Source organism: Onychostoma macrolepis, chromosome 23 (genome assembly GCF_012432095.1).
Source record: "Onychostoma macrolepis isolate SWU-2019 chromosome 23, ASM1243209v1, whole genome shotgun sequence".
NCBI classification, from domain to species: Eukaryota; Metazoa; Chordata; class Actinopteri; order Cypriniformes; family Cyprinidae; genus Onychostoma; species Onychostoma macrolepis.
The window spans coordinates 1,948,000-1,967,662 of NC_081177.1; the positions used below are offsets into that span (position 1 = coordinate 1,948,000).

General features: G+C 36.6%; 2 protein-coding genes across 2 annotated transcripts in view; one reads left to right on the top strand and one right to left on the bottom strand.

The window, feature by feature from the left end:
- Positions 1 to 4,280, bottom strand: part of LOC131532047 (steroid 17-alpha-hydroxylase/17,20 lyase) — a 12,416-nt gene extending 8,136 nt beyond the window's left edge. Inside the window, exons 1-3 of the mRNA XM_058763375.1 lie at positions 3,627 to 4,280; positions 2,312 to 2,450; positions 1 to 229 (exon numbers count right to left, since the gene is read on the bottom strand). The exon at positions 1 to 229 is cut by the window's left edge and continues 1 nt beyond it. Coding sequence (XP_058619358.1) covers positions 1 to 229; positions 2,312 to 2,450; positions 3,627 to 3,938 — 680 coding nt within the window. The 5' untranslated portion in view covers positions 3,939 to 4,280. The remainder of the gene's footprint in view (positions 230 to 2,311; positions 2,451 to 3,626) is intronic.
- A 9,961-nt stretch (positions 4,281 to 14,241) lies between these two features.
- Positions 14,242 to 16,414, top strand: egr4 (early growth response 4). Its single transcript, XM_058763891.1, has 2 exons — positions 14,242 to 14,468; positions 14,661 to 16,414. Exons 1-2 carry the CDS (start codon positions 14,372 to 14,374, stop codon positions 15,626 to 15,628), a joined length of 1,065 nt encoding a protein of 354 aa, XP_058619874.1. The 5' UTR covers positions 14,242 to 14,371; the 3' UTR covers positions 15,629 to 16,414.
- Positions 16,415 to 19,663: the final 3,249 nt, after the last annotated feature.

A 19,663-nucleotide genomic window follows, 5' to 3' on the forward strand; every position in this document is an offset into this window, starting at 1 on the left:
CTCAGCCAGGGAAAGATGTCCACGAGTCCTCCTCTGGCGATGGTCTGGACGATGCCGTCGTTGTAGTCCATGACGGTCAGGAGCTCGGGGTCATTGCGCTGGTACGAGGAGCTGAACACCAGTCTGCAGATGACGTTAGTGACAGCCCGCATCAGAACCGGGCTGAGATCTGAACTCTGACCCCTGCAGGACTGGAGCTCCTCGCACAGATCGTCTGCAGCCTCCTGAACTACACACACATTCAGCACCATATGAGCGGATAGGAGATAGTAGTTTATAGTTGATAGTAAACAGAACAGCTTGTGTGTGTATACAGCAGATCCTACGGAAGCTTGTTTAAAAATAAAATTAAAATAAAAAAATTCAGACTTTTTCCAGAATTGCTAGTTTATATCACAATTGCAAGTTATAAAGTTTACATCTTGCAATAATGAATTTATATTGCTATTCTGACTATATCTCACAATTCTGAGTTTATATTGCAATTCTGAGTTTACATCTCGCAATTTTAAGTTTATATTGCAGTTCTGAGTTTGTAACTTGCAATCAAGTTTATATCTTGCAATTCTGAGTTTATATTTCATAATTCTAAGTTTATATCACAATTCTGAGTTTATATCACAATTCTAAGTTTATATATCGCAATTCTAAGTTTATATTTCATAATTCTAAGTTTATATCACAATTCTGAGTTTATATCACAATTCTAAGTTTATATTTCATAATTCTACGTTTATATCACAATTCTAAGTTTATATATCGCAATTCTAAGTTTATATTTCATAATTCTAAGTTTATATCACAATTCTGAGTTTATATCGCAATTCTAAGTTTATATTTCATAATTCTAAGTTTATATCACAATTCTGAGTTTATATCGCAATTCTAAGTTTATATTTCATAATTCTAAGTTTATATCACAATTCTGAGTTTATATCGCAATTCTAAGTTTATATTTCATAATTCTAAGTTTATATCACAATTCTGAGTTTATATCGCAATTCTAAGTTTATATCGCAATTCTAAGTTTATATTTCATAATTCTAAGTTTATATCACAATTCTGAGTTTATATCACAATTCTAAGTTTATATTTCATAATTCTAAGTTTATATCACAATTCTAAGATTATATATCGCAATTCTAAGTTTATATTTCATAATTCTAAGTTTATATCACAATTCTGAGTTTATATCGCAATTCTAAGTTTATATTTCATAATTCTAAGTTTATATCACAATTCTGAGTTTATATCGCAATTCTAAGTTTATATTTCATAATTCTAAGTTTATATCACAATTCTGAGTTTATATCGCAATTCTAAGTTTATATCGCAATTCTAAGTTTATATTTCATAATTCTAAGTTTATATCACAATTCTGAGTTTATATCACAATTCTAAGTTTATATTTCATAATTCTAAGTTTATATCACAATTCTAAGATTATATATCGCAATTCTAAGTTTATATTTCATAATTCTAAGTTTATATCACAATTCTGAGTTTATATCGCAATTCTAAGTTTATATCACAATTCTAAGTTTATATATCGCAATTCTAAGTTTATATTTCATAATTCTAAGTTTTGTATCACAATTCTGAGTTTATATCGCAATTCTAAGTTTATATTTCATAATTCTAAGTTTATATCGCAATTCTAAGTTTATATTTCATAATTCTAAGTTTATATCACAATTCTGAGTTTATATCGCAATTCTAAGTTTATATCACAATTCTGAGTTTATATCGCAATTCTAAGTTTATATCGCAATTCTAAGTTTATATTTCATAATTCTAAGTTTATATCGCAATTCTAAGTTTATATCGCAATTCTAAGTTTATATTTCATAATTCTAAGTTTATATCACAATTCTGAGTTTATATCGCAATTCTAAGTTTATATTTCAATTCTAAGTTTGTATCTCGCTAGTCTGAGTTTGTAACTTGCAATCAAGTTTATATCTCACAATTCTGAATTTATCTCGCAATTCTGAAAAAAAGTCTGAATTGTGAGCTTAAATAGGATCCAAATTGTGTAAATGCTACTGAAAATACTTCTACTTTATAATCTTAATTAATGACATTTTCATTGTTGTACAGTTTTCATTTACATTATATTTTCTGCATAATGTTCTGAAACACTTCTAGCGCTTCGTAGTATGTGCTTCAATGGGAAGCGTGAAGATGTGACTCATGAAGTCCCATGATCACGATGCCACTCATTTACTTTAATCACAATCTGAAAACAATCTGAAACACTTTTAGGTTTAAATTGAATAAATATCTAGGCTTTAATGCTGGTTTGGTTTACCAATGGTCTGTAGTTTGACAGATCCCTCGCCGAACAGCATGAAGGAGTTGTGCACCAGGCGCCGATGGTTCTTCCACAGCGGACTGTAGTCTGCAAACGCGATATCCTTCCCACCCTGAGTCAACACATCTGTGGTCACCTGTGAAAACCAGAGCGAGAGATTAGAAACTACAGGGAAGTTAAGAGTTGCTCATTTAAACCTACTTTAACTAAGCAAATAGTGAATATAAAAATGCTGTAGTGTAAATCCAAAAGTTAAAAGGAAAATAATATGTTTTGCACTACTTTTATCACAATTAAGCACACTTAACCCTTCAATTTTTTCTTTTTTAACTAAAATATCAAAAACATACATTTTCATTACTCTAATGCAAAAGATTATTAATACTAAAGTATTTATGCATAATGATAATATTTGTTATACTACCTTTACGCTGATTTAAATAAAAAAGTTTCGCATTTTCTCATTACTGTAATGCAATACTGTAAAGTGAATCATAAAAAGTATTATTATTAAGTATTATAAATCTAAAGTATTAGTATTATTAAGCATAAATCATACTAATATCTTTCACACTGCCTCAATACTGATTTACATTAAAAAATCACTCTATACTGTAATGCAAAAAATATTAAATACATTAAATATTCATAAATCATGCTAATGCATTTCATAGTACTTTTAATTTAAAATAAAATAAATCAATTAAAAGCACTAAAAAGCTAATTTAAATAAAAAACACTGGATTACATATTTTCTCTTATTACTGTAATGCAAAAGCATAAAATATAAAAAAAAATTATTTAAATATTTGTATTTAAATACAGTTTTTTAAAACTGCTTATACACAAAATCTTTACTTGTTGCACAGTTTCTGAAAGCTGGCACTCAAACAGCAGAAGCACACACCAAATCTGCAAAACCAGACACTAATTCTCAGCCTTTGACTCAGTTTTCAATTCTTGGATTTGTGTGTAAAGTTTTGAAAATGTGTGTAAGCAGTTGAAAAAAACTGTAATACATTTTATTTAAATTTTATAGTATTTACATTTTATTTAAAATAAAAAATATATACTTTTAAACAAAAATATTAATCAAATAAATATTATTAATAAAATAAAAAATTATCATAAATTATTAAAGGAATGCACAAAAATCTAAATGGTCGATTTTCTACATGCAAAATGTACAATCTTATATTTTTTCTTTAATTTAAGGGTGCAATCTGACTTGGACATGTTTTTCATCAGATTGACTTGAATTCAAAACTATCAACACACTATTACAGTATCAGTCTCAGACTGTCATGCTCACCATCTTTGGCCGTCCGGCGAACTCTCGGCCGCGCTGCAGCAGCACTTCTCTGACCAGACTGATCTCGCTGACCACCAGTGTGAAGTATGGACCGGCGTACAGGCCAAACAGAGGGCCGTACCTGTGTGACAGCTGTGTGAGGAGCAGGTGAGGAGGCAGAGACGAGCGCAGGTGCAGCAGACTGCCCAACACTGGCACCCGCGGCAGACACGGCACCGAGTGCCTTCCCAGCATGCACCTGAGCAGCAGCAGCAGCAGCAGCAGCAGAGCAGCGCAGCAGCACACGCTCACTGAACACATGATGCTCCTCATTAACCTACAGACTCGCGCTCTCAGAGCTAATATAATGGCCCGGCGGATCAGCCTTGGTTTGGGGTTGGAGGTCACAGAAACCCTGAGGTGTCTGACCAATGACAGAGCAGATCTGATGACTGCTAGTTAACCGTTCATTTATTAAAATCACTTCTAGTGTGACATTTAGTGCAATGACTTTAAAAGAATATTTTATGCATTGCAAACCTGCAGAATCAATATTCTGGTCTCACAGCAAATAAAGTTTCTTTATAAGAAGAGCCGTGACCGCTGTGGCCATTTCTGGTACAAAAAAAAAAAAAAAAGGATCAACTTCAATTAGTCCAGATGCATTTTGTTTGGTTGCTTTTGACAGAACTAAAATGTATTTTAAAAGTAAACAGAAACTTATAAGTAAATATAAATGTAACGCTTTACAGAATAAAAAAGAAAAAAATTAAGATACAAGTATCAGTTTAATTTAGTTTAGTTTAAAATAAAAATGGAAATTAATTGTAAAGTATAATTGCATAGACTAAAATAGAAAAACAACATTATACAAGTTTTGAATTAAAAAGTTATAAATTACAAAATAAAACTGTATCGATTAAAATAAATAAATAAAAACAGAATACAGGATTTTAATTAAATTAGTAAATATGAAGTAAAACTATAGACTAAAATTAAAAAACATAATACAGATTTTGCTATTTAATTTAATTGAAAATAAAATGGAATTAAATAAAAAACAAGATTTAGGTTTTGCATTAAATTTGTAAATATAAAGTAAAACTATAGACTAAAAATTTTAATTAAATATAATTATTTGATCTGAATTAATAAATACAGTAAAACTGTATAAACCAAAATAAAAAGATGCAAGTTTCGAAAAATATAGTGAATTAGTAAATATAAAATAAAACTGTATAGACTAAGAAACAAGATTCACATTTTCTAATTAATTAAAAAAAATTAAAATATAGTTAAACAAGATACAGATTTTGTTAATTAAATGTTAAATAAAACTATATAAACTGTATAAATCCGTATAAACTAAAATAAAAGATTTCACTCACAGGTTTCACTATTTAACCAAGAATAAAATAAATTACAATAAAAATAATAAAATAGATATTTAAAAAAAATAATAAAAGTACTAAGCATTAATGTGTCTCTCTGTCTGGTTTGACTGTATTAAACTCTGAAATGACCTTCAGCTCCAAGGTAGTATAAACAGCTGAATGTTTACCGCAACGTTTGACCTCGAATCTGTGAAAGGACAGAGAGGAAAAGACATTTATATCACTCATCATCACTAACACACACACACACACACACTTATATTAATGAATCAGTGTTCACTTAAGCCAAGACATGAACTTCTGTTAAATAAACCGTGTGTGTTTGTGTGTGTGTGTGTGTGTGTGTGTAGTGTATGTGTGTGCGCGCGTATGTATAGCGTACGTGCAAATGTGTAGTGTGCGTGTGTGTGTGTGTGTGTGTGTGTGTGTGTGTGTGTGTGTGTGTGTGTGTGTGTGTGTGTGTGTGTGTGTGTGTGTGTGTGTGTGTGTGTGTGTGTGTGTGTGTGTGTGTGTGTGTGTGTGTGTGTGTTTGTAAATGTGATTTCTGGAAGCCAAATCAAATGTCCCTAAGCAAAATGAAATCATAAACACTTCCCAAAGCATCATGGGAATTGGACAGATTGAGCAGATGCACTGACTCACTGAACATCACGTATATTAAAATCATTAGTGTAAATGAAAGCCTTCAGTGACTAACACACAGATCACTGCAGCTGTCATCGCTCTGCACTGTGCAAAACCAGTCACCGAAACAACCTGCTGGTTAGTTAGTAGTTATGGCTCATGTTTAGGGTAACTGATGCAAACTAAATGCCATACTTCAGGACTGAACACATCCTGCACATCAGAACACCTTAGCAACCACCCAGCAACAACATAACACTACACTAACAACAAATCAGAACACCCTAGCAACCACCTAGGAACTGTATAGCAATGCATTAGCAACCACTCAGAACATCTTAGCAACCACTTAGCAACTGTGTAACACTACACTAACAACCAATCAGAACACCCTAGCAACCACTTAGGAACTGTATAGCAATGCATTAACAACCAATCAGAACACCCTAGCAACCACCTAGGAACTGTATAGCAATGCATTAGCAACCACTCAGAACATCTTAGCAACCACTTAGCAACTGTGTAACACTACACTAACAACCAATCAGAACACCCTAGCAACCACCTAGGAACTGTATAGCAATGCATTAACAACCAATCAGAACACCCTAGCAACCACCTAGGAACTGTATAGCAATGCATTAGCAACCACTCAGAACATCTTAGCAACCACTTAGCAACTGTGTAACACTACACTAACAACCAATCAGAACACCCTAGCAACCACCTAGGAACTGTATAGCAATGCATTAACAACCACTCAGAACACCCTAGCAACTGTATAGCAAATGCACTGACTACCACTCAAAACATCCTAGCAACCATTTACCAAATCACTGACAACCACTCAGAACACCTTAGCAACCACCTAGCAACCGTGTAACACTGCACTAACAACCAATCAGAAAACCATATAGCAAATCACTGACAACCACTGAGAACACCCTAGCAACCATACAGCAACGCATTAACAACCGCTCATAACCAATATACTAACAACCACTAAGAACACCTTAGCAACTACACTGCTCCACCCTGGCAACCGCCCACAACACAGAGAACCCAAACCAAACACAGCTGTGCTTTTCTCTGGTTTGTACTGATTTCTCTCAGGCTGGGTTTGTTTCTGGCCCTGATGAAGATGCTCTCAGACTCGATGCAGAATCATCGAGGCTTTCAAAGCATTTGTCAGTCAAGGACACACACACAGAAAACACCCACATGTGAAAGAATAAAAGTTTGCGCTCTATATATATCGGTGCGTGTCAGGCTGTGATGCTCCTGTGTGGGAGGAGTGAAGCTGGAGTCTCTTCTCTCTCCATCTTACACAACACTCAGAAACACAGCGGCGCTGATCTGGGGTCAGTCATCTTTCTCATCGGGCTCGTCTCAAACCCTCCGCAGAAACACGCCAGCACAAACCAACCCTCAAAAACAAACACGACTAGAGGATGAGGGACACTTTTAATACTTGCTTTTTTAATTTTTTTAACAAAATGCAGCTGTATTATCAGCCAGCTCTTTATATAAAGTTAGAGATTCAAGTAATGCAAGTACTCACATAATGCAATATATATAGCAAATTTCAACTGTGTTATTGTTTATATATGTGACCCTGGACCACAAAATCAGTCATAAGGGTAAATTTTTTGAAACTGAGATTTGTTCATTAATCTTTCCATTGATGTATGGTTTGTTAGGATCGGACAATATTTGGCTGAGATACAACTATTTGAAAATCTGGAATCTGAGGGAGCAAAAAAATCTAAATATTGAGAAAATCACCTTTAAAGTTGTTCAAATGAAGTTCTTAGCAATGCATATTACTAATCAAAAATGAAGTTTTGATATATTTACGGTAGGAAATTTACTAAATATCTTCATGGAACATGATCTTTACTTAATATCCTAATGATTTTTGGCATAAAAGAAAAATGTATAATTTTGACCCATACAGTGTATTGTTGGCTATTGCTACAGATGTACCTGTGCTGCACTGATAAAAATGATTTTGTGGTGAAGTAAATACTACAGAAAAACAAATGTAATTTCTACATTAAATAATTTAGTTCATTTCATCTCTGAGTCAACATATTACCTTAAAATGAATAACGAGCAGTCTACTTGCTTACATACGTGCTTGTAACTTAACCACATGCTTTATAGGCATTTTTTTTATTTTTTATTTTTTTAGTGCTATGTTGTTTGAGTAAAGTTTACAAACCGTGACTGAGTGAAATGTACTCGAGTATTGTAGGGTAAACTTAAAATAATTACGTAGAAATTACTCATCAAACTCTACCGGGTCACGTTAAATGTACTTATTTCCTTTACTAATTTTAGACAACTTAGTTAAGTAGTTTTTACTTAAATTTTACTTAAATAAAAACTTGCAAAAGAAAAATGAAGTGTTTTTTCAGTGTACTTATGACCGCTTTTGTGCTCCAGGGTCAAATATAAAAAAGTGACTATAATATAATCCAGCTGCTACTATAAGGCATGAAGATATTAATATATTATAAACACTAACATCACGATTTTCCATACAGCTGCTGAAACAATGTCATATGTATGTGAAAAGCACTGTACAAATACATTTATTTGACCACATCAACAGCTTGCTCCTTAGTTTAGTTGTTTTATATGTTACAATTTTATAAAATTAATTAATTATACATATTGACTAAAGTAATGGCTGGATATTACCATGGTGTGGTGTTTCCCATTATTGTCCTTACAGCATTTCATGAACAGTTTTTGGTTTTCGGGAGTAATACATCTTAAATACAGATATGTTGCAGAACTTTTTAATCTAGATACAATTTAGTGTTTTAAACTGCATTCTTCATTAATCAATGTCAATACACAGCAGCCTCCCGTAACGTCAACATGCCCTATATCGGGGACTTATGAATTTTACTTGAAACCAGTGGATGAAAAAAGAGGTTAAAAAATCCCACAGGGACATGAGCTATTTCTGAAGACCAGAAAATAATAGTTTTTATAAGAACATAAGACTAGCAACCACACAGAACACTTCAGAAATCAAAGAGCAACGTTCAGTCAACCATCATATCACCAGGTTTACACATGCAATTAACACTTTAGATTTATATGAAGAAATTAAATGACATAATACTAATTTACAAGTTTACTTGTTTGTATTAATATGCCTATTTAATTTAAAATGCACCGAAAACCGCCGTGATGAAATACATGGTACACCTTATTTCACACCGCAAAATAGCTGTTTAATGTTTATGATTAAAATGATACATTAAAACAATATGAAAAAAAAAAAAGTTTGCAATAAAAGGTTAAAGGGGTCATGACATGAGAAATAAAATTTGCTCTGATCTTCTGGCATTTAAGAAGACTTTATACCATTAAAACATCCTGCAATCTCGTAGTTTAAAACGTCCTCCTGATTATAAACAAAGCGTTTATTTAATCAAGCTCCAAAAACGGCTCATATTGGATCCGAGGTGCAAGATGACGTCACCTGGGCACAAACATTTGCATAAACACTATAAATGCTAACGGTTTGACACTTGATCACGCTGAATATGATCTTGACTGCACTGGACACAGTACACATAGGAATAACATACAACGAAACAAAACTTTTTAAATAGAATATAAGATAATATATGTGTCCCTGGAGCACAAAAGCAGATATAAGCAGCACAGGTATATTTGTAGCAATAGCCAACAATACATTGTATGGGTCAAAATTATACATTTGTCTTTTATGCCAAAAATCATTAGAATATTAGGTAAAGATTATGAAGATATTTTGTAACCGAAAATATATCAAAACTTAATTTTTGATTAGTAATATGCATTGCTAAGAACTTCATTTGGACAACTTTAAAGGTGATTTTCTCAATATTTAGATTTTTTTGCACCCTCAGATTCCAGATTTTCAAATAGTAAACACACCATACATCAATGGAAAGATTATTTATTGATGTAAAAATCTCAATTTCAATTTGGTGGTTTTGTGGTCCAGGGTCACAAATAAAAACAGAAATTTTGCTTTATACTACATTTATAGTTTTTTGTTTAATTCTATTTTAGTTAATGTTTATTTTATTTCGAGCAGCAAATATATTTATTTTATACCTTTATAGTTTCAGCTTTCATGTATAAATCTCAATTTCGAAAAATTGACCCTTATGGCAGGTTTTGTGGTTCAGGGTCACATATGTTGCATCAATCGGGGAGTTCTTAAATATCCTTTATTCTGTTGTTCACCATAAATTATAGGGTAGGTGAGTAGGTCATTTTTATTTTCATTTATTCATTTTTTACTTCAAAAAGGCGTTTTATACCAAATTATGTTCAATATAATTAGATTTGATAAGGTAACTTACTGCTAACCAACTCACGGGTTTTCTGTAGCTAGTATTCAGTGTGTTGCTGCTTTTTCCAGGGCATATTCTTCCTCACTGCTGTTTGCACATGAGATCCCACACCTCCAGCACGGGGGCGAGCATGTATTTTTGGCGGGAATGCCTCGCGTTTGACAGCTGCCGTTACCGGGAACGGGCTGCCCCGGAGCGCGCCCACGCCTCGACGATTCAGCGCTCTGTAACGATAGAGATGTCGCCAAAAAACAGATGAATCACGTGCGACAGGCTGTCACAGGCGTTTATAGACAGAGCCATGTTTGGTCTCGGTTTCCGGAAGCAGAAAAATACAATGCGCTGCAAAACATAACTATAATGACATTAAACTTAATTATGCAATACAGTCTACTGCATAACATGCACGTGTATATATATGTACATAGAAAAGCCTAAAAAAATAACGTGGTAGGTCTATTACAGTAGGACCAGGTACAATGAGCTATTTTAAGAATAAAGTGCACTATATAACAGTTTATAGTAAACATGCTCAACATAACATTTTAAATTCCTCACATATCCGTCTCTACATATACACTGTAGAATACACTCTTAAAAGAATAGTTCACCCAAAAATGGAAATTTGCTGAAAACATAGGCTACTCAGAGGTCAGGATGATTAGTATGAGTTTGTTTCTTCATCAGATTTGTAGAAATGTGTCTACAATGTGTCTACGATGCTCTGCAGTGAATGGGTGCCGTCAGAATGAGAGTCCAAACAGCTGATAAAAACATCATAATAATCCACAAGTAATACACAGTCCATCAGTTAATGTCCCTGTTTGTAAGAAACAAATCCATCATCGGGACATTTTTAACTTCAAACCAGTGCTATAAATACAAGTCCATAATCCATAATAACGCTTCCTCCAGTGAAAAAGTGGTCTGGTCTGAATCAGGAGAGAAATCTGCACAGATCAAACCAGTCCAAAACAGCTCTAAACAAAATGTGGCTGGATTTTGATGTGAGAAACAACAGGAGATGCACTTTTTCACTGGAGGAAGTGTTATTATGGATTATGGACTAGTTAAAAACATTTTAATGATGGAGAAGTCACGAGACGTGCTCATGAACCTAGTCGCACTTGAGTAGAGCTCCATACGTTTGACCCCTTTTTGCTGATTCATTAATAATACTTTCCATGACGGCATACAATCGGAAACAGCAGGAGTTGTCTCCGTCAGCTTCTCCGATGTCAGTTGTTCAGTCACTATGCTCTAAACTGGATCTTCTTACAGGGGAGATGAGAAAACAAACGAAAGTTGTCGCAGATCACGATAGGCGTGTAGCCGCGCTCAAGCTGCAGGTTGTGGGCTTATCGGATCGCAATAGGCACAGCTATCTGCGTCTGGTCGGATTGCCTAAAGGTTCCGAAAAGGACGACCCTATGGGCTTTTTGAAAAGATCGCTTTCACAGTATCGCTTACTGATTATGATGTTATTTTATTTATGTTTTAGTTGTATATGTCACGAATCTGGTCCGTGACTTTCTGTCCGATTGCCACCAGAGGTCGCTATCCCATTATATTGACTCTCACATTACACAGGCTGTTACACATCACCCTGGACTGCATTTCCCATCACCCATTGCATTGATTGCACCAACAGCTGCAACCAATCACACACGCTATATAACACCCACTCAGTTCCTGCTCAGATCACCGAGTATTGTTTAGCGTTTATCGCTCACCTAGTGATAGCTACATTACGGAGCCAGTTTTCTGCCCTAGTTTCTAGTTCTTAGTTCATGGTCTAGTCTAGCCTTGTCTCCTGTGTTCCTGTTTCCTGATCTCTGCCTGTGTATCTTGGATTAACCCTTTGCCTGCTGTTTCGGACTCTGTTTGCACCTCGCCTGGACTTTTGCTCATGTACCTGGATTGTCTCTCGTTGTCTTGCTCCCTGGATCATAGAGATACTACTTAGTTAATATGTGACTATGGGACCAATGTTGGTGCTTCAGTAATGTGCAAGTTTTTGTTGATGCCACGGACCATATTAAGCGGTGCTGGCGGATCAAGATTTGTTCTTGGTTTGATCTGGGATTGATTCATGGGAATGTATTTATGTTTTTTTTTTTATAGTGAAGGGAAGGGTGGGGGGTGGTTTAATGGTAGACAAACTTCTTTTCAAACTTATATTTTGTCTTATTATGCAGTAATTCTGTTTGACACCTAATGACTGACCTTAATATTCTGAGTTGTAATATTAATGGCCTAAATGGCCCTCACAAACATACAGGTTTTCTGGATTTTTTGCGAAGAAGAAAGATTGATATAGTGTTAGTTCAAGAATAGGAATATTGTATTTCTTTCAGTTTATGCCCCTTGTACTGCTGACCCTACTTTTCCTCTGTTTTGTCAACCTATCTCTTGAAATTTTCGGATTTTGAAATTGTATTGGGCGCAGATACGAATTCTGTAATGTGAACCTGGACTGTGTATTTGTTGGACATTATCTCGATGGAACTCTCAACTTCTCGTATGCATGGATCTAGTATGGAAACTGTGGGTTTATGGCATTCAGCTTTTGATGTTGTGTCATCTTTTCTAGAATCCTTGTAAAAATTATTTTATTAAGGGTGGGTTCTAAATTTACACAGCTGCTTTTTGTTTTTACTGCTGTTCCCAGATGAAAATTTAAAAACATCTTAATGATGGATTTGTCTCAGCTTTTGTCTTCCCAAGATGTTAACTGATCTGTTTGGACTCTCATTCTGATGGCACCCAATCCCCAAAGTTCTTTGGGGAAGCAAATCTGGTTCTTCTATGGTATTGCGAGGGAACTGGAACATTTCCAAAGAGTGCAAATCACAAATAAATGCAATGACTTTTCACATGATTAGATTATTTTACCTGGGAGCCAGACAGCTATACAGAAGGATAATGCTTTAATACTAAAGTCAGATGATTTTAAATTAATCATAAGTAATTAGGGGGGCTTAAATAGTCAAGAAGACTTACTGATATTTAAGATGTGCTTAACACCTGTAAACAGCAGCAACAACAACAACAAATACATTTACTTGAAAAGCAAAATTGCATAAGATATTAGAATTTATTTTTATTGAATAAAAGCGCATGCATTTTCCCCACTTGTTTAGGCACCTTACAAAATGAACCAATTTATTTCTTATTCCAAAGCAGCGTTGCATTCACATTAGCATTAAACGGGCATCCCAAGCTCCACCTGAGTCTCATCATCTAATAAATGAAATCTCCATGGGTGCTAAAGGCTGGATGCTGGTTAAATGTTATTATCAAAAGAAACTTTATGACTCATATTTGAAAATCATAGATGCAGCTGCAGTCCAAATGCGCACCACGGCTCATTAGGCGATCTGAAGAAATGAAGCGTTACATAACACGCGATAAAATGAGACAGCGGAGATGTTATTCTCAGTCAAGCTTTTACCGTGTGATCATGGTCTTACATAGTTTGCATACATGCAGCGTTTATGTAACGCGAAGTCTTTCGACTCATATTAGCGATATGAACATGCACAAGCACAATAAACGATCTGCTTCTGATTGTCAGGTCGATTTAGCATGACATTTAGATGCTGTATTGCACGCGGGAGGATGGTATGCATGTGCGTGAGTGTCGCTGTCCGCGGTGCTGAAACGCTCTGAATGCTGCAGGCGGTGCATCAACTGCACAACTGATCTAACCACCTTTCCTTTACAAAACATCAGGAAAAGGAGGGCAAAGTTGATGCAGACCAGCAGTTACGCAACAGTTGGGTGTAGATGCAAAGCAGAGGCTTGATATTTGACATATTTCCTGTTACAAATCAGTATAATCTCTAAAATGCAAACAAGTGTGGCTCGTTTGTGGTTAAAAGTCTGCTATATCCGCATTGCATGGGCTTTCAGTGTGCATTCATTGCCTCGCTGCTGCGGTGCATCGTTTTAACCCATCAGATCTTCTGTCAAAAGTCACCCGAGGCGCTTTCGCTTTGACACGGTTCCATTGCGAACATAATGGCCGCCTGTCATTCACAAACGCGCCTCATTTTTCCGCAATGGTCTTCAGGAAAGTCGCCGCCACGTCACGCCCCGTGCCCATTTTCGGAGGGGAACCCCGTCACATCCTCTGCCCATATTTGGGCAAGAGCCGTCCAGAATCAGCACACGGCGGGGAATCCTCCTGCCGACGTAGATGAGCGGTGGGCGGAGCCTCGGTGGAGCCGAACGATATAAAAGCGAGACGAGGAATTCCGGTAAACGAATCGACGGAGACCAGAACCTGAAGCAAGCCTAACTGCAAGGGAATCCCAAAGCAGGATTGTTAATCAGAAATTATTCCTTGTGGATTTTGTGCCAGTTTCACGTCGACATCATGCTGAACACCGTGGACTTCAGCGCTTTGGATCTTCTTTGCGCACAAACCTTTCCTCTGGAGGGACAATCCGCCGTTCAGAATCAACCTGATGCTGGTGAGCACTGCATTTTATCTTATTCATATTAAATCAGTACATTAACTTCAAAAAGCATCTGATCTATTGATAAAAGAGATAAAATTGCATGCAATGCACTATATGCAACAGCACACTTATAGTTTGCATTCAAGTCCTGATGCGGTGAGTCAACAGCTTATGTAACGCATCTCTCTCCTCTTCCTCTCGCAGCTTGCGGTTTGTTGAAGCCCAAAGCAGAGCCGCTGGACGCCGGTTTCCCTGACTGCTCCAACGACGGCTTCCCGCCGTCGCCGCTCACCTACACCGGCAGCTTCTACGCGGAGACCGGGCCGTACAGCGCAGACGCGCTTCTCAGCATCCTGACGGAGATCGTCGGCATCTCCGATAACTTCTCCGGTAACTCTCGCGGAAGCGCGCTGTCGCGCCAGGAGTCGCTGTTATCCACCGGCAGCTCGCTGGGCTCGCCGGAATCGCTGTGCAACGACTCCTTGGACGAATTCGCGGAGGCGAACTCCCGCGTCAAGAGCGAGTTTGGCGGCGGCAGCTGCTGCAACGGCGGCGATCTGTTCGACGGATTCGCTTCCCACGAGCCGTCAGACCTGGATGACATCATTGACCTGCTCTCTCCATTGGGTCCCGAGACCGACTCGGTTTTGGACACGTGGATCAAGCAAGAGCCTCTGGAACAGGCGAGCGCGCTAAACTTCCAGATTCCCGTCGCGGCGCATGAGAACAGCCTCTACCGGACCATCTCGTACCCATGCGCCACGACCGCGTTCCTGGACTCGCTGCTGGCCACCAACACGCGGAGCGCCAAACCGCGCGGCAGGAAGGGCGCGGCGCGCGAGAAGCCGTTCTCCTGCCCCATTGAGAACTGCGAGCGCCGCTTCTCGCGCTCCGACGAGCTCAATCGCCACGTGCGCATCCACACCGGCCACAAGCCCTTCCAGTGCCGCGTCTGCCTGCGCTGCTTCAGCCGCAGCGACCACCTCACCACCCACATGCGCACGCACACCGGCGAGAAGCCGTTCTCCTGCGACGTGTGCGGGCGCCGCTTCGCGCGCAGCGACGAGAGGAAGCGGCACGGACGCGTGCATCTCAAGCAACGTGAGAGGATGCAGCAGAAGACGGAGCTCCTGGCCGCGGCGTGCGCGTTTTCCCTCCCCGGACTCGCGTAAGCTCGCTGCGCGTTCGGCTGGTCCCGTTCTACCCGAGGTTTATGGCTCGCTCGCTCGCACGCGGCGCATGCAAGGCATGTAGCTCATGTGCCAGAGCAGCTCCGCTGTCCGAGAACTGGAAGTGGAAGAGTCTTTAACAAAGCCTGAAGCGAGCTTGGCACGCGAGGGATGCTTAAAAACTCTTTGTCTGCGGAGCCAGACGTGTTTCAGCACTTCCGGTGGACAGCGCCTCGTTAAAGTCGCACAAAACCATGTGTTTTTCTACCTGCGCTGACGTCCAGAACGTCGCTCTCTCAAACCTCAGATGTTTCTGAAATCTCCTGCATGTCTTGATGTGAACGTGTACTTGTTTTACACTGCTCCACCACGCTGGCATGCGACATGTCGTTGTATTTTGATACATCACTTTTTAAAGCACATGAAAAGAGCTCTATATATTTGTAGGTTATTGAGCGTAATTTTGTATCGTCGATTTTCAAGAGAGTATAAGAAGAATCTATCTTATAGATTTTCATAAGTGATTGTATTCCACTATTGACAGTAGAATGTGTTTGGTTGGTTCTTGGGAACCTGATGCGATAGAGTATTTAAAACTTCAACATCGTAGTTGAGCTGCAGTAGCACACTTGGATGTGCAGATTGGCCTCTGGATTCTTCTGGGGTCGGTTCGATATTATTGTCTTTTTGCCTTTGAAAACTGTTCTCGTGCAATGAAACTCTGTTACACGCCTTGTGAATATTTGAGGCTACTGAATGTTTCAAATAAAACTTTATTTATTGACATTATTCCTTGTCTTTAATGATTATGCCAACACACATCTATACATTAGGAAACAAGCTCCATCCTTTTGTACACAACTACTCACTATTTACTAGTGTTACTTTCCACATTGTACAATAATTTCAAATTCATGTCCCAGCTTCTGATGTGTAAGCCATACATCATAAAATCTTTCATATTAGGAACAGACGCAATAAAAATAAATAAATAGAAAAATCTATTTTAAAAAGTTCTTCATTACACTGCAAATTATGCAAAAATAAATAGTTTTTATGTTGTACTTTTCCTATATTTTAGTAATAAAAATCTTTGGATTAAAAATTCATACAGGTAATAAAATATAATAAATATTTAAAATAAAATAAAAATATATTTTTAATATAGTACTTTTCCTATATTTTAGAAATAAATAATAATAAAAAATCATATAGGTCATAAAATATAATAAATATTTAAAATTAAATAAAAATATTTTTTATATAGTACTTTTCCTGAACTGTAGTAATTAAACAAATCATTAGATTCAAATTTCATACAGGTATTAAGTTAAATAAACATCAATTTAATAAATATGTAAATAAAGTTCGTCATTGCATTTTTTTAAAGAATAAATAGTTTTTATTTAGTGCTTTTCCTAAATTTAGTAATTCAACAAACTCAAATATCGTGCAATAAAAAAACTTTTAGACTTTTTAAAATTACTGAAAATTGTTTTTATGTATATATATATTTGTTACTGTAGTAATTAAACAAATAACATAATTCAAATTTCATACAACCAAATAAATAAATAAAATGAGTAAGTTCGTTTTTAACTGTAAAAATACTGAAAAAAAAATTATGTTGTAGTTTTAATGTATTGTAGTAATTAAACAAATATTCAGATTTAACTTTAATACATGCATTTCGTGATTACACTGAAAAAGTGTTTTATAATACTTTTCCATTTGGTCGTTTTCACATGAACGACATGTCCGTCTAGCGCCATCTATTGGTGGACAATGAAACACCTCAAATCTCTCTGTTTCTGTATTTCTCTCTCTCTCACACACACACACACACACACACACGTTCGTTTTTGTGAAAAGCGGGGACATCCCATAGGTGTAATGGTTTTTATACTGTACTTACTGTATGTGCTATTGTCCTACACCAACCCTACACCTAAACCTACCCCTTACAGGAGACTGTGCATTTCAACTTTCCCCAAAAAAAACTCATTCTGAGTGATTTATAAGCGTTTTGAAAAGTGGGGACATGGGTCAATGTCCTGAAAAGTCACCTTCACCTTGTAATACCTGCCATACCCTCGTCATTATACACATCTATGTCCTCATTTGTCACAAAAACGCACACACACACACACACACACGTTTGTTTCTGTGAATTGTGGGGCCTTCCCATAGACTTCTATTACTTTTCTACTGACCAAACTATATTTTATATCCCCTAACCCTAAACCTACCCCTCACAGAAAACCTGTTTGCATTCTTACACTTTCAGATAAACATCATTTACTATTATTAATCTTTTTTTCCCTCGTGGGGACCACAGGCCAGTCCCCACAATGTCGAACATTTCAGGTTTTACTATCCTTGTGGGGACATTTGGTCCACACAATGTAGCATAAACAAGTACACACACACACACACACACAGAGAGAAACTAAGTGACAGTATATCAACTCACTTTATCTACTATATACAGGGGCGGATCTAGAAAATCATTTTTAGGGTGGCATGGGGTCTACGAGGGGAGGCAACACCAAAGCAAGCCCCCATGCATAGTTTTTGGGGATTTATTGTCTGACGTGCACAGTTGTGTTCACACATATTGCCTTACCATTAAGTAATCATCTATACTTTTATAATAAATAAATAACAACATTTCAATATCCATCACGGCACCAAGTCAATACTATATAAAAAACTTCAAGAGGTTATAAATGTTTGTGAGCTTGTGTCATTAAAGAAGACATGCGGTTCTATTAATATTACATGGGCTACTTAGATGGTATAAATCACGTTTTAGTGCAAGTTTAAGAGTAACACTTTTGAATTTACATTAGAAAAAAATACAATAATATCAAAGCATTGAAACTGGATCAGTTTTGAAAACAATGTTTGATTTTCTGTTATTACCAGAGATGTGAATGTCTGTAATCACCCAGAACACTATCAATAGTCTAGCAACACCCCAACAACTGCATAGCAAGAGCCTAGCAACCACCCAGAATACCCTAGCAACCAACTAGCAACACTTTAGCAAACATCTAACTGACCAAACTATTTATGTTTCTTAAACAAGACTTTAAGACAAGCCAGCATAAATGTGTCTTTCAAACTTTTCAGTCTAGTTATTACAGGTATTCTTAAATACTTACAATTTAGACACACAGATGACTTTCCTGCCCAGTGAACACTCATGAGATCAATAACACTTAACAAACTCTTAGGATTCAGGAATTATTATTGCAGCTCAATGTCTGTTACAGTATACAACATAAATTAAATTACAGATAATAATAATAATAATTCAGCAATGAACTTTTGGGAACAGATAATTTTTCATTTTACTAATGTAAAGTAATCTTGCGGTAGATGAAAAACACTAGAAAAGTTCAAATACCAAAGAATTGTATATGAACTTATGCACCACAATACAGTACAGTAAAAAAAAAAAAAGTAAATTCAGCATCCTCTGCACATTTGGTCAAATTGCATTACAGTAAACAGTACTACAGCAGTGTCCTGGTCTCCTGACACGAGACTATATCTCTAGGCAGTCATTCTCAGTTCTGCAAACATGCAGTACACATAAAAAATAGTTACAAATAAAATTTGACAGTCACACGTTTGAAGGTGTACAACATGTGCTACAGTTTACTGTACATATAGAAGAGTGAAATTTCCATCATCTAATGTACTGGTACTGTACTGTAATTATACTGTAAGCATAAAACCCATGTATATTATTCGTTCAGCTCTCTCCTCTCTCAGTTGTTAGGATGCAGAGATTCTGATTGCTGTCATCAGTTTTGCTGCCTAATGTTTAACTTACTCATTGTTAAACTTTTTGAGAAATGTGTCTTTGTTTTGAGAACTGAATTAATGGTTTGGGACTAAAATCAGTTATATACGTTATATGTTAGCAATCGAGAAAACTGCAATACAAGATTCTTACCTATCTCTGCTAATACATTTCGTGATCGGCATCTTCTTATTGATTTCATGTTATTGTTTCGTCTGATATGG